Genomic DNA, 16,538 nt, shown 5'->3' with positions numbered 1-16,538 from the left:
GCCTTCAATCAGATAAGAAATATTTTATTTACAATGCAGTCAACACAACACCCAGATTATCAGTCGATGCTGCTCATTCCTAATCAAACGTTAAGCAAAAAAAAAAAAAAAACATTCTATGATGTTGCATGTCTAAGTCTACATAAGTTTCCTTAAAAAACTTTTGGAGAATGTTATTTTAGGTATGTGGCTCATACACTATCAATGAATAATTACAAGACTCTCTCAATTCCAAGATTTAAATCAAGGCTGAAGATTCATCTCCTACTTTTTTGGAACAGTTCTTTCAGTATTAACTCCTAAAATAGGACTATGTCTTGCTCGGTTGAGTCACAGATCCTCTTTAGTCAACTGATTATGTCTACTATGTAGTATTCTCTTGAGAATCATGTCCTGTACAAGTTGTTCCTTGTGTCTGGATTCTAATTTTAACATATATAATGTTTTATTTATTTTTTTGTATTCAAGGGTTTTAACTTAATTCTGTATGATATTCTTAATTCTGCACAGAACCGAATGACTAGGCCTGGTGCGTACCCTTTATTTATTACCTAGAAGGTAATATCAAGTGCTAATTGAATTAAAATAAATTCTTCAAATCACACACAAGGCTTCATCAACACAAGATGAACAACCTGAATGAATCTGTTTCTTGTTTGCCCATGCTTGTACTCTACTGAAGCTGTTGTCTAAGATAAATAAGTGCCTGATATTTCATAAAACACTCTGGCTCTTTAGAGACTTGTACCTGAAACAAGTACAGTTTACTAAATGTTCAGTGACAGAACTCTTGTAATCTATAAACTGGGTGTTATTGCATTTTTATGTCATCTAATGCATAGTTGATGTTTATGTTGATTTTGGACAGTCTTCCTTTCTTAGGGAAAAACAGAAGAGGCATTTACAGTAGGTTGTTAATATATGATCACAAAACTGAACCTGAAGAAAAATGTTATTAATAGACAATAAACTTTCTATACAGTATCGCCATGTTACAAAGACAAACCAAATTTGAACTTGCAATAAAACAATTTTCAAAGCTAGTAATCTAATTCACTAAGACCTTTAGTTTTAACAGACCACCAAGTCTGTTTGTATGAAGTCTTCTCTTAGTATAGTCTAAGCTTGGATGCTTATTAAAGCACGTTGCTTTCTTTTATAGCAGAATCATGCTGGTGTCACATATCGCACAGCACCCAGAAGGTGATGGCACACTGATTTCCCAGCAATTCACTCCATCTACAGCTGGAAGGTACCAGCACAGACAGTCAATGTCAGATTGGACAAGATGTTACAAAATAATATTATCAATAATAAACCTATTTCTGACAATAGTATCACAATGGTAATTATTACTCAAAAGTTGTAGAAATCTGGAGGGGGGATCTCCAAAGATATGTATTTGAAGCAGAAATGTTGACTACTTCTAAAAATGACTTGGATGATATATTGGGATGCTTGTCAGTTTTCTTATGCTACTCTGCTTTTCTGTTATTAGAAAATCTGCTGTGCTATTTGTATAACAATAGCAAGATGGCTCAACACTTCTTCTAAAGAAAGTCTTCTCTTCCTTTGAAAAGGCTCACCCTTCTGTGCATGTCATAAATCTCATAATGATATTAAATTATTAAAAAAATAAATTTGACAAGACTTCTTGTGGAGTGAGAGACCTGTTTAATGCAGATTACTCTTGTACACCACTCACATTATGAAAACACTCAGAACAGAAAAAGTTCCAAGCTATGTGCCTACGTTGGACAAGCTTGCATCTAAAAAAAACTCAAATTGTGCAAATATTCTGATGTGAAGAGTTTAAAGAATTTTGTTGAATAATTACCTCTGCTTCAGCAGTTTAACATTTTGCTCTGAGACTTACTAGTGGGCGAAGTTGAAGTTCATAAAGAAATAATTCATTCTGGACTAGCTCTTTTATTAAAGACGGTTTATTGTAAAGTGATTTATAGTTTTACTAAATATATGCTTTCATTTTGAACATGCTAGATATTTAACTACAATATAAAGGTACCCTGTGGACATTTCCTGTGCCTATAATTATTCAGCCTTACATAAGGTGCTTGAGAAAATCCAAACTGCACTTTTACTTTTTAGCAGCAGACACAGTAAATTATTTTATACTTCAAGGGAATCCGATCATTGAATATTAAGGACTATTTTTAAGTTTTGATCTATGTATAATGACAAATATGAAAAATGACAATTTAAAAAAATAGGACTTTTTACATTTTTGTTTCAATTTATATAAAAATATGTAAAAGCTCCTTAGATAGCTTTGTGCAATTAAACAGATTAATCTTAAAATGAAGAATCAGTAAAATAAAAGATTTAGAATGATACTAATTGTATTGTGTAGATGGTTACCAGTTTTATTTAAAACAAGAACAATTGCAAATTCATTTTTATATTGCAGAAGCTTACTTGCCGGTCTCATCACAGATTCGGTGTTGCCATGGCAGCCAGTGTTTGTCTATATGAAAGGTCCCTTTGTTAAAGGTCATTTACTTTCATTTTCAGTTTTCTGAACGAGTTGCTTAAGGGTGTTTTTGATTAGGTTGCAAAGCATCATAGCTGTCTGGCCCCCTGCAGTTTTACTTTGTTATATTTGCCATTTTTCCTGCAAATTTAATGGGAAGTTATAAAATTTGGAATAAATGTAGAAATATTAGAAATAAACCTTCTAGCAAAATACAGCTGGACTTGTCTAAACATATTGTGGCATTATGGAAATAAATACTGAATGTGGTGAGCCAGGACCCTAAATGCATGTCATCCACCTATAAGGAAAATATAATTTTTAACCAGTAGATGGAGACTGAGGTCCTACATTAAAACTGGTGTGTTCTGCTTTGAGAGATCTAATTCTGTATAAACAATCACAGAAAGATCAAAAATGAGGGCAAATGTCAGAATTCTGAGTAACACAACCACCATAACAACAAAAAAAGAGGTGAAAACATTCTGAAAGATGTAACATCAGCTGAACACCCAAGCTAGTCAAGTGTGTGTGTGCACGACTGTCTCACATTATAGGTGGAGTGCTGTAAAATGCAGAATGATGCATCATTACACTGCCAAATTATAGGTGCCGATCATAGTAAATCGGGGAGAATTACACCAAAATATGCCTTCAATGTACAGTATTTTTAATAATGCCATGTCACACTTCATTCCATTTTCTCAGAAGGAGCAACTTGGGAGCTTGGGCATTGTACTCAAATTTTGTGACCATGCCAGTGTTTTGCCAGAATTTTATGTTTTTTTTTTTAAACTGTAAATATTATATACATGCATATATATCCTTCTGTTACACCCAATTAACTGGAAATACTATAACTGAAATTTATTGTCTCTTGATTTTTTTGGAAAGCATATATATTACATGTATGATATATATAATATCATATATTAATACATTTAAACCCTGTTTTGTGTGTGTGCATAGTTAAGATAATAAATTATTAGTAAGAAAATAAACTCCAGGATCCTTTAAGTGTTATGATTTTTTTTGTTTGTTTCTATTGCCTAGTAGAGCCTGGGTGGTCTTTTGGCATTGGAGCCCTTGCAGATTTTGATGTTTTCTCCAGCTTATCTTGAATTCTTTTACTTTTTTTCTGCCTTCTCGACCATCTGACCTTATAATGGGAGTTATCTTTAGAGGCTTAAATATGATAGTATGCTGTATATCAGAACTTGTTTTTCGTTACTTATTTTTGTTCTTGTCTAATTTAAATTATTTTCTTGCAGCTATTTCTTTATCATCTTGTAAAGCACGTTTAGCAACATTTTGTATATGTAAATCTGCTACAACAGCATATTTCTTATATACAGCCCAAAATCACACAAGGAATTCCTCAGTGGGCTTTAACATGCCCTCGTTTTTGATAAAACTCCCCCAAAAAAACCTTGTAGGGATAAAACAAAAATGAAGAAATCTTTGATAAGGCAATTCAGAGAGAGGACCCCCTTCAAGATAGGTTGGGCATGAAATGGGTGTCAGATATATAGAAATAAATGTTGTTGCAATTTTATTGTCATTATTTCTTTTGTTATATATTTGACTGTCATTTTAGTTAATTTTTGTGGTGATTACTATTGTGATTTGTGTAATTTTTAAATGTTATTACAATATATATGACTGCACCATTTCATTTAGGGTTTTCTGACTTTCCACCCCAAAAATTCAACAATAGTTAGTGACCAGGAAAAGTACAAACAAAAGGGTTTCGGCAGTATCAAAAACAAGCAACATGCTAGGCCCAAAACCAAGACACAACTAAGAACTGAGTAAAAAAAACAGAATCACAGTCAAGGTGCACAACTAGAACCCCTAACACTAAAGTCACGATGACAACAAGCTGCCACAAAATGGCAGTGACCTTACAAGAAACAGAACATAAAATGGCACTTTTAGAATAAAAAAATATATATATTTAAATGCTATAAAATCAAATCACAAGTATACACTATGCCCAAAATTAACAAGTAGGGATTTCAAAAACAGCTGGATAAATAACTAGATAGATATATGTATAAAATATTACAAACAGACATAAACATATAAAGTTAGTTTACATGCACACTTTTGCCACAGTGTATGTATTAAATTACTATAAAAATGAAACTAATTGTTTACCTTTCCTGAGATATAAGCAAGAATTTTTAGTCATTTAATATTAATTGTATATAGTACCTTCCACAAAGAAGACAAGAATACACTCCATGTAGAATTTCTTTATCAGATTGGAAAAAACTTTCAAAAAAACACTCATTTTGCTATTGTGCTGCAGACAATATTTGCTCATGTTCTACCATTCAGAGCTCTAGTTGCAGAAACTGGCCGATGTGCTACCAGGAAGCACAGTGTTCAGAAACCTCACTACTTAAAATATTTAATCTACTGATTTTTAAGTAAACAATTTACAAATAAAAAAATATAAACCTTTTGAAATAATTTTCACATACTCAGTACGTTAGCTAACAATCCATTGCATAAAACCAGATGCCTTGTACACTAACAAAAATCAAGGAAATTCAGGACTAATTTCAAAATGTCACACGTCTGTAAAGGAGTGATTAGTGCAAACACTCCTTATCCCATGACCATGCATCTTAATCATGGCTTATGGCTTAATTTGCATAGTTAAATATAAAGGCATTATTGTGTAGTCATTACTCCAGGCACTACAATGAATTAAAATAAAGAGAATATGTCAGTCGTTGTCCAACCCGTTATATCCTAACACAGGGTCATGGGGGTCTGCTGGAGCCCATCCCAGCCAACACAGGATGCAAGGCTGGAAACAAACCCCGGGCGAGGCGCCAGGCCACCACAGATAAAGAGAATATGCATTTACATAAATATAATTAATTTAGTTTTGATTTCTAGATCTTAATGAAAAGTAACTGGCTTAGACACTTCATTTCAGACAGAGATGCAGTTTGAATTTATCTTAAAAAGGAGTTGCTCCTTCTCTCATCTCTCACCCTGGTTTGATAATTTTATGGATTAAATAATAAAATATGGTTAAAACTGAAAGACAGTTAATAAAAATAAGGCTGTTAAATATATACTTCTGTGCATAGAGTACACTCTTAAAGTCTGAACCTGACTTAAAAATCAAGCACTTATAATAGTAAGGTCATCAGGCCAAATAAAAATGTATTAAAGCTTGTAAGGAATTGTAAAAAGGAGATGTATTTATCTGATGTTGAAAATGTGAAATCGATATCCTCACAGTTTAGTTTTTTATTTTAAGTATGTATTTTATGTGCAAATTTCAGACTGGGATAAGGAGTCAACTGTGGAAGTGTCAGAGGTTTACAGGTAGTGTTGTCTCATGGCAGCCCCAGTCTGCACTGTAGCCAAAGCTGTTTGCAGAATTTGTAACCCACTAAGGATGAAGACAAATGGATTATGAATATAAAGGGAACGGTCCAATGGCAGTGCATCCAACAGGGAAGACGGCCTTGATAATGTAATGCCTAAGTGGTCATGGTTTTTATTGCATTTGACTTCTTCATCAGTACATTATTTATTTGTAGTAGATACTTACATCTACTAAGACATGAGGAGAAAACACAACTCAATGACTGGGTTAAGAATCTGAATCCTGGACACTGAATCCATAAGGCATCATTGATAATTACTGTGTCACCAAAATGCAATGTTTTATATAGTATCAATCAGTCAGTCATTCTCAAAAACGCTTAATCCAAAGCAGGGTTTTATGGGCCACAGCCTTTCCTAGCAGCCCTGGAAGCAAGGCAGGTAACTGCCTTGGACATAGAGCCAGTTTATCACAAGGCCCAGTCGTCCTCACCAACACAATATGGATTTGCTAAGTAACATAACCTGCACATCTACGCAGATATGACAGTGAAAATTGGAGTAACCAGATGAAAAAATGCAAACACCACATAGACAACATCTGGGTGCAGGATATGAGTCCACAATGTTAGATGTGTGAGACAGCAGTGTTACCTACTGTCATACCACATTGTGTACTGGTGAAAAACAAAATAAACAATTAGTATTTTATAAAGTGCCTGTCTAAAGTGAATAATTAAATAAACAATTACTATGTTATATAGTGCCTTTCTGCATTGGACACTGAAACAACCATTACACCCTCTGTCAGTAGTAAATGAAATTTTATTTTACAGTAACACCTTTTAACAATGAAAAAATATAGTAAAACGTCCATTATTTAACACATTACATTTCCATAATGAGCAGTGAAATAAATAATAATTTAACATATTCTCTTAACAAGTGAGCAATTAAATGAAAAGTCATTTTGCTACTTTCCAACTTGACCCCTGAGCTGCTCTCTTTACCCATGGCTCCGACGCCCATAACACAATGTAACACGACTACTATTAAAACAACAAACCTAAAACTACTCTTAGGTAGGGTTTAAATACTCATCATTCAATCTCATGATAAAAATAAAAGACTGATGGTAGATAAATATGGATGTAGCAAAGTTTCTCACATGTTACCTGTTAATTAAGAACTGCTCACTAGTTAGTATCTAATTTTATAAATGGAATGTTTTACTGTTTGGTTTCAAACCTGTACAATACAAGCTCTTCAAAATGAAATCTTAATGAATTACATACCAGGTGCTTCCTCCAATAAGTGCCTCCCAATAATGGCGACCACTGTCAATGTAAACATTGCCCATTACTCCATAGCTTCCTTGGCTTGTGAAACGCTCTTGGGTGTGGCTCTTTTTTGATGAGGTCTCATCTCGTTCTACAGTTAGATTGTCATGTGACACTTTAAGTTTCCTGTGGGCAGATTTTGGGTCCAATTTAAAAGGCTGACCTAAAAGAAATAGGAAAAAAAAAATGTCAACATTAGTGCCATCCTTTGCAGCTATTTTCAACTGCTTGAAGGTACCACTGAATAATCGGTAACCAAAAGCTTTAATTTTTACAAATATGGGACTTTGTTTTCAAGGCATTATGCTTTCACACATAACTGCTAGGGAGGCTTATATAGTTTTAGATTAAAAACAATATACACAGTACTTACAGTAATTTTGCAATGGTATTTGAAATATTCATTGCTGTTCCAAATTCCTTTTTCATCTCATAATTATATTTGGATATGGAATGTTATGTGTCATTTGATCTCACTGATTGCTTATGATCTGCTTATTCCCCTTTGTGTTAAAACTGAGATGACTGTTTGCAATCATTCCTTTTAGCTCTTGGGTTTCGTATTGTGCAAGGTCAGAGCAGAATGAGTAAAATAATATATGTCAAATTTTCCATTCTTAATCAAGGTATTGAATATATGATGTGCTGATAAAGGATGAAGACCAAAATGTTTAGGGAATAATAAAAAGAGAGACCTTGTAGCTTAAGGGATATTTAAGGTGGTATGGACAGTCAAAATGATTGCAGCCCAGTGGCACTCACTCCAGTTAAATACTTTGGAGGACTACTGTTGAAACACATTTAACAGAATATTCCAAATAGATTGGACAACCTCCAGCTTATGTACTGTTACAATTGGACCAAAGACAATGCCACTTTAGAATATCCTGGCAAACCTGATTAATACAAACTCCCATGCCAAAAAAACTAATGTTTTAAACTATTTAGCTGAGCATTTAACACTTAGTGCTATCACAGCTAATCACCATGCTCCTAGACTTAGGGCTCCCTCTGCAACACGACTTTGGACAGTGTGTGCAGATTAGCAGCATCTCTTCATCTAAGATGATCATCAATAAAAGTGATCCAAAGGGCAGTGTGCTGAGATTCCTTGTTCACCCAAGACCGTGTGGCTAGACACTGCTCCAGCTCCAACATTATTATTTGCTGCTAGCACCATTATTTGCAGACTTTGTCTGTTTAATGCAGGTTGTGACATCCTTCACATCTTCTATAACTCAGTGATGACTAGTGTGATTTTCTCCGCTGTGGTGTACTGGGCTGGTAACATCGATTTATGAGAGGCCCTTTAAATTGACAAGCTAATTAAAAGGGTAAGCTTAGTTATAGGACACACTCTGGACCCCCTGGAGGTGGAAGTGAAGGAGAGAATTAAAATAAAACTGAAAGCCATTATGAACAATGCTGCACATCCTCCCTCTGGCACACTAACACTGAGGACTTTCAGCCAATGAACTATTCAGCAAAAGTGTGTCAAGAAACACAATTGGGGCTCCTTTATACCAACAGCAGTATGTTTGCATAATGCCTCACTGCGACTGTGACAGGCAAGGCAGAACTTTTTTGTCTTTTTAATTTTCTTGCTTTATAGCTATTCTGGTGTGTGTTCAGAACAAAGTATGTGTGTGTATATTTATTTACTTTTCTACCTATGTACACATTTATTTAAAGAGTTTCTGAAAAAAAGCCAAATGTACCCCTGAGGACAAATAAAGTCCAATCTATTATTATGGGCCTGATCTCAAACAATGATATGACGCTAAACATAAATGACATTTGCCTTCTTACAAAGTGGTGCTAAGATAACAGTCTTTGAATTCCAGCAAAATTCAAGAAGCAGGAGGCAGTACAACCACTCCCACCTGCACAAAAAAGAATACTGTGCAGAGGGTTAGCAGTTTTAAATTTCTTGGCATGACCATCACTGACACCCTGAATTGGGTACAACACATGCTGGTCTTACTAATACCTTTACTTCCAAAGATATCTTAAGATAGACATCTCCATCTATGCTCAGCAACATCTCCACGCTCGCTCTATGCACTCCATCCTGGTAAATGAGCTGCATGGCTCAGGACAGTAAAGCACTGCATTGGCCAGTGAACGTGGCACAGCATAATACAGGTTTTTATTCAGAATAGAACAAATGGTGGGTTTGTAAAACAAGCAGGATTATTAAAGACTTTAGCCATCATGCACTGGCACTTTTCTTCTACACAATTCTGACAGACAAGTCCAGGATCATCCACATTCACACAATGAGATTCAGAGGCAGTTTTTATCCACAGGTCAATAGCTACTGACACGGGCATGACTGTTTCTTGTATTTAAATATCTGAAGTTGTATTACTTCTCTGTTTTTGGATTGATTTTCTGTTGTTAAGGTGCTACTGTCACTAGCAATAATAAGAAGTTCATTAAACTATGTATGCAAAATAATAAACTAACTTATGTAAAGGTGTATAAAAGATGTTACAGAGAAGGATGCCTCTCTAGCTCATGTACTGGTATATTCAAAGGAAAGTCCCCATATCTCATGAGTATTTAAGATAAGCTGCTATGGTTCATCACATATAGAGTGAAACGCTGAATGAAATGGAAATTCACGTAGTGCAGTGCTTAAGAAAGCATTGAAAAGGAATCTCCAATAGTTCATGTAGTTAGATTTTGAAGAAAAGTAAAGGAAAGCCCTACAGTTCATGTGTTTTAGGTTAGCGCTATAAGTGAACAAATAATATAAAACCATCTCATGAGCCAGTGAAAGACATTAACTCCCTGGAGCCTTGTCTTTATGGTAACAGAAGACATAAATTGTGTATTTTCTTAAAATATCTCTAGACATTTAGATGTGTTCTATAACTAAGAGGATGGAAACCAAATAAGGAGCTCACTTAATTTGAATCTGGGTCAATCCCTGCCAGGCAGAGAAACAAATTGAGAAGCATCATGTGGAATAACTGCTAAAATATCATATAATAAGTCACAAGCCTTATTTGGGTGCTTGGCTCCTTTCATTTGCTGGACAGGCATTTACGATACTTTTCCATCCATGCACCAGCTTCCCAACCTCCGCAATACATTGGCACAAGGAAGACAGTCAACCATAAACAGGGTATCAGTACATGTTCATGCATACTTAGAATTGCCAATCCACTTACCCTTCACATCTTGGAGAGTAATAAATTGAGTACCAGGTAAAATGTCTACCTCAGGCTGAGTGAGAAATGTTCAAATTTTTGACGGGGAGTTTTAGACAGGATTTGAGTCCAGAAGTCCAGCGCTAACTACTGATTACCAGGCTGCATTACAAGACACTTTCATTGTTTAACTGTTGAGTCCTTCCTGGATTTGTTATGGATCGTTTATTTTAATTAATTTCGTCCACACGTATCTGGGTATTTTTTAATATTGAAGTTTTCCTCCTTCGTTTTAAAAAAAAAAAATCTCAATCCACATGAAAACACAAAAATCTGCTGTCAAGAGCCTGAAACAGGCATAGATATCAAAGGGAATGTCATTTAGATTAATGTCCATTGCATTTTTTTTTTTCCAAATGTGTGTTCAGCAATTTGCGAAAATATGGACATCATGAACACTACCCAGTCAATTCACTATTGCGTTAATAAATGAACATTTATAATCACAGGTGGTGTGTATGTTAAAAGAAAACCTCTTTTTGTTCAAATAATCCATGGAATTTGTGGATGGCTGTTTTATTTCTACATGAGTCCTGGTGAAACCCTGCTACAAATTCCTCTACTTTGGACTCAGTGAGAGGTAATTGTATACACACAGGGCCCAAGTGGACTATAATTGGTTCACACACTTGCCTTACTACTTTAGAAACCACCTGTCTTGACAACCTAAAGTCGTTTGCCATCTTGCATAATCTCCCCTTGTCTGCTAAACAGTAGAGTGTGCAGGAAACTTTTTTGTCAACACTGACAGGCAATCTCATTATAGTTGTCTTTCCTTCAATGTACAAGAAAAGCAGCTCACACAAAGACTACAGCAATGTCCTTGACAAACGAAAATTCTCTTCAGTAACAACCACTTCGTTCTCAAAGTTGTCTGACAAACTAGAGGTTTGTGTAATCAGAGTGTTCGATGTTTCAGTGACTTCTGTAGCGTATCCTGACACCTCTGTTGCTCAATATAGTGATAAAGTAATTGTACGTTTAAATGTAGACATGTAAAAAGTCCTGTTTAACCACTTCAACACTAGCACTACTTTAGCTATGACCACAATTGCACAAAATGGCCTCATGTAAACAAAACAGATAATGGTGCACACACTGACATCAATCAAAAAAGATACCAGCGCACACTCTGACATTACAAGCCAAAAACTCTGTTTTCCCTGTCTACATATAAGCAGGGAAGATGGAGTTTCTAACTGTCTTCACACTGGAAGAAGTTTTGCAAAAGCTCTGTTTTCAGGGACCTAAAACGTAGTTTGCGTGTGGACGAAAGACCAGAATGCACACAAAAAGCTACATTTAAAAAAATACCCAGATACGTGTGGGTAGGGTCATTTTCACATGTTGTAAATAAATGGAAAGAAAAAACACTCCATATTCAATTACTACCTTAAGAAAAGGAAGCCATGCTCTCTAACCAAGAGAACCCTAGTGCAATCAACTGCTGCCAGCTTTGAAACTTACAAGCTTATCAGGCAATGGAGATAGCTAGGTGTGCAACCCACCTGCGGTGTATGTCAGCCTCAGCAAAATGTCCGGGGCACGACCAAAATGACACAATATTAGAGGATGCTGAAAATACCCCAGTGCACTCGCATTGACTGAGCACTTCTGTAGGCCTGTGTAGCATGACAGCAACTGCTACAAGGGAGAGTGGTATGTCCTATTGACAGAAGTCATGTCCTAGTCATGTCAATCTGTGTGGATCGTGTTGAAGTCATGCCACTGGTGTGCTTATACTTTTGTAACCTTTATCAGCTGAGAAACTTCTAACTGCTATAATATGTTGTTACTGTTTTCTTTTAACTTAAATGACAATTCTTATGAATTAAAATAATATTGACTCAAACAGATAAGAATGGTTCACATAATGTAGGCACCTGAGGATGGACAGAAAGCCCTACTATGAAGGTTCACCCTGACAGAAAGAAAAAGTTTACAGATGACTTGTTGCAAGTGGTTTATCTGACTGAATGACAGGGTGTCAGTTTTCAAATTCTGGTTAGTTCGAACCCTTAGGAAGATCAGGACTTGTCTGCCAAAAATGTCAATTTCTGATCAGTCTATGGTGAATCTGAAAGCATATTTATTTAACCATACCAGTGAAACATTTCTTGGATTCTTAGATCTGCCCCACAGGCAGGTGTAGTGGAGTTTCTGGGAATGAGCTGGCAGAGGAATCTGCACCTGTCACCTGGTGATCTGAATTGCAATTCACTTGCTATTGGGCCCTTGAGCTGAGACTGATCAGTCAAAGCATCCTGACATCTCATCAGGCTTATTGCTACTCATCACTGGTGCTGTCACACAATGCACTCATCCCTGTTGATGTTTATCCTGGGTGATGTTACTGCAGTTTTCCTCTGCTTAAAGAGGAAGTATCAATGTAAAAACACTTCTATTTTGGGATGGGGGAAGATGTAGTATTTTCTAAAAGCTCGAAATATGTCTCCTCTCTGGATGGGATGCAGTATTTTGAACTCCTACTTTTGTTCAGTTTTGATGTTCTTTCGATTGTTCATTCTATTGTCTGCACCAAATGCATATTTATTTTTACTAGACAGATAGAACTTTATTTGTCCCATGGGGAAATATAACTTTTTGCAGAAGCACTACCCCTCCAACCACACACACAAGAATTAAAAAAAAAAAGAAGAAAACGTCTGACTTCTAACGATAAAAGTGCAGTCACATGGAAGCATTATAAGGTGCACTGCTGAAAGTATGAAGGAGCCCCAGTAACGTTTCTTGAAATACTTCTGTCGAACAGTTTATTGGCTAAACATACTCAGTGCTAGTGTATCATACAGATGATATGCAGTATTGTTCATAATGACTATCATTTTTATCTTTCTTCTAATTGAATATTTCCATCAATGTATTGCAACCCACAGCAGTGCATAACAGTAGCAGTCCCACAGCCGTTCCAAGACAGGAAACCAGAATCATTCAAGAATCAACCTGAGATAGATTAGTAATCCACTGCTCTAAGCACACTCATGTATGACATCCTTTTATTGAGTCTTTCTCTAAATTATGTTATTTCAGCACACCGTTACTGGGATGAAGCACAAAGAATCAAGCACAGAGCAGGAACCGGCCTGTCCACTGCAGTTCATTTTTACATTCACTGATTATTACCTCACTAACTAATTACAATTTTACTTAATCCATTACATATGCTTTGTGATTTAAATGGCATCATGTCTAAGGTTGTTTCCTTCCTTACACCAAATGCTGCCAACATAGGTTCCAGACCTCCATGACCATGAATCCAACTGAAAATGTTATGCTTTGTTATTGAGTAACGCAGTCATTTTTTGAACATACAGTACTTACTGTGTTCCAATACACTTTTGCATTGGGGCCAAGTCCATCCCAACAGCATTAAGCGCATGGCAAAAACCACACCTGACCACTCCATGCGCTTTATCACCTTTTGTTTTTTTCTGTTTTTTGTAATTTTCTTTAATTGCTTTTCTTGAGATATCAGCTTTTAATTTATTTTTTATTCTGTGATTAATTATCTTCTTTTTATTTTGTTTTGTTTAGTCATGTCCTCCCTTTTTTCAGTTAATTATATTCTTAATGATTTTATTGCCGCTTGAGAGGCGCAGTGCCTAATTAGATTACAGGTTGGGTCCTGGTACTAGACTCAAGTGCTTTAATCAGTCTCACTAAAGCTCCTGGGGACTATTTTAGGCTTTATTTTCGGCCATTGTCCTAGTTTTCCTCCGTATATTTCTCCTGCCAATTGAATTTTCGGCATTTGTTTAGTTAGCAGTCCTATGTCCATTTTGGTTAAAATTATGTTTGGCTTTTGTACCTCATGGCTTCAGTCAAGGATTTTGTTTAAGGATATTAAATTATTAGTTTGTACTACTGCATATTTAGTGAAACATGTTTGTACTGTTTTCTTGACAATTTAGTGTTGCTATTACACCTACACACACTCTACCTGGAAGTGAAAGACACTAGTGGCAACAATTGTACCACCATATCACCCTCTTAAAAAAAAAAAAAAAGGTACTAGACTGGTTCTTCAAAGCCATACAGGAATCATTCTTGGTTCCCAAAAGAACCACCCATAGGAATGATCCAGAAGGAACCTTTATTTATTTATATGTAGCATGTTCCATAAAAACCCATGAAGACATTTTAAAAGATTTGTGAAATGGTAATGAGGTAATGATTTTCAAAGGAGTATTGCTGCATTCAGTAACACAGGCAGGTGTTGTCAAGCTGTCAGTCTCCTGCCAAGTGGTCTCCTATACATTAAAGATTTCTGTTTTATTAACATACTGTATTGGGAACATTTTCAAAGCCAATAGAACCAATTTCACATGCATAGAATCTTTCCCTAAATGAAATGGTTCCTTGTTGAGCAATTGTTCTACAAGGAATCACCCACTCCAGTATAGTGCCATTTTTAAAAACATTATTTTTAAGTGTATGCAACATAAAATCTGTATGTGAAAGTTTCTTTGTGCAGGCAGCAGTTATCACTATACAACTGCATAATATGCTACATGGAGAAAGGTGAGGTAAGAGGAGGTGCTAAAGAGAAATAACATGCAGATTTAGCAATGATTTTGACAATCTGACTACTCACATTTTTCTTAAAATCATATTCTTGGTTTATTTCCCTAATATGCACACTTTTTCATTATATAATCCATGCAATTGCACATGTCTGTGATGTCTACGATTGCCAGACCCTCTTCTAATATAGAATGTGAACACATATGGTCAAAAGAGTGCAGATGCTGATTAAATAAACATTTTGTCGAGATCAACGGAATATTGATGGAATCAGGTCAAGCAAGAAATGTATACTTTGTTGTCTGCACATTGGAAATGGTACAAATGTAGTCAAACTGGCTGAAAAAAAATTCCCTTACACACACATTTCCAAACACCTACAGATGTTAAATTTTTAAGCAGTGAGAGTTGTTGGTTGTAGTGCAAGCTATAAATATTTTACACTGTTTCTTTGTCTGATGCTTCTGTGTACTTAAAAAAGAAACCAAAGAGCATGTTTTATATTGTAGCAAGTTTGAAAAATATCTGTGTATTTTCAGGGCAGACATCAATGTCTGGAGTTTTGACTGAAAATACGACTTACTTTTCAATGCTTAAATGAAAAATAAAAAGTATTTGCATAAGCATTAAACATTACCCTGAGTGTTTGTCTGTTATCTGAAGGTTAGTATGTGAGCAATTATGCTGTATTTGTGAGGCACTAAGGGGCAGTGTGCATGCTGACATAGTGTTTCATAAACACAGGTTTACTTATGTGGATATCTTGGAAGGTTTGTGTGTGAGGTTGTAAATGAAAAGCATGCAGAGATCAATAGTGCAATGCTCACTACAGCATTGCTTATTGTCAGTGTTTGTCTTCAGTGAGGGGTGAAAATGGAAATCATTATGCAGAATCTTGTCACAAAGACCTTATGGACTGGCCATTTCACTCATAATGTTGGAATATCTCATACATACTAAACAGCAACCACAATGTCCGTATCTAAATCACTCCATGTGCATCTCATTGATTTGCTACAATAAGGATAACTTCTTGTTTGAATTAGTTTGTGAGATAAATGTTTTTCTTTCTGTAGGATCATTCTGGCCTTTATCTACCACCTCTCAAAACAAGGTAGATACAACCTGGAATAAAGTGAAAGTTGTGCTATCAGGGAGGTGTAGCGTTTTGAATTTGATTTTATCCATTGAACTACAGAAAAAGACAATTAGTCTCCTCTGGGGAAACTCAAGTTTGGGTGACAATAGGAACAAAGACTGTCTTCTAGTAATATATGATAGCTCACGACTGCATGAACAGCTTTCCCTGTGTCAACTGAGACAGAAGGGTGTCCATACACTTAGCAGGCACCAAGAAGTAGAGTGCATCCTCATTCTTTAATGTTTCATTGAGTAAATGCCAGAGTGTGCCACAATTACGAGCTGCAGTGCCATTCTCATCATTGTCCAGGCCACCTACTGTGGTGTTTCAGCATTAGACAACAGAAAATCAGGGAGCACTGGGTGGTGTGAACCAGGAACAGAAAAGTTTTGGGTCCTGTTGCAGCCATTGCAATGACTCCAAAATAGGTCAGTGACCCACTAATTAGG

General features: G+C 35.8%; 1 protein-coding gene across 8 annotated transcripts in view; it reads right to left on the bottom strand.

Annotated features, from left to right (window-relative positions):
* mid1 (midline 1) overlaps positions 1 to 16,538 on the bottom strand; it is a 637,552-nt gene that overhangs the window by 14,260 nt on the left and 606,754 nt on the right. For all 8 annotated transcript variants that reach the window (XM_039743637.1, XM_039743638.1, XM_039743636.1 and 5 more), the window contains one exon: positions 7,141 to 7,348. In XM_039743637.1, the coding sequence (XP_039599571.1) occupies positions 7,141 to 7,348 (208 nt within the window). The remainder of the gene's footprint in view (positions 1 to 7,140; positions 7,349 to 16,538) is intronic.

The sequence above is a fragment of the Polypterus senegalus genome, chromosome 2, assembly GCF_016835505.1.
Source record: "Polypterus senegalus isolate Bchr_013 chromosome 2, ASM1683550v1, whole genome shotgun sequence".
In the NCBI taxonomy this organism is placed as follows: Eukaryota; Metazoa; Chordata; class Cladistia; order Polypteriformes; family Polypteridae; genus Polypterus; species Polypterus senegalus.
Note: the sequence above shows the minus strand (reverse complement) of the source record. Positions and strands in the feature narration are given on the sequence as shown.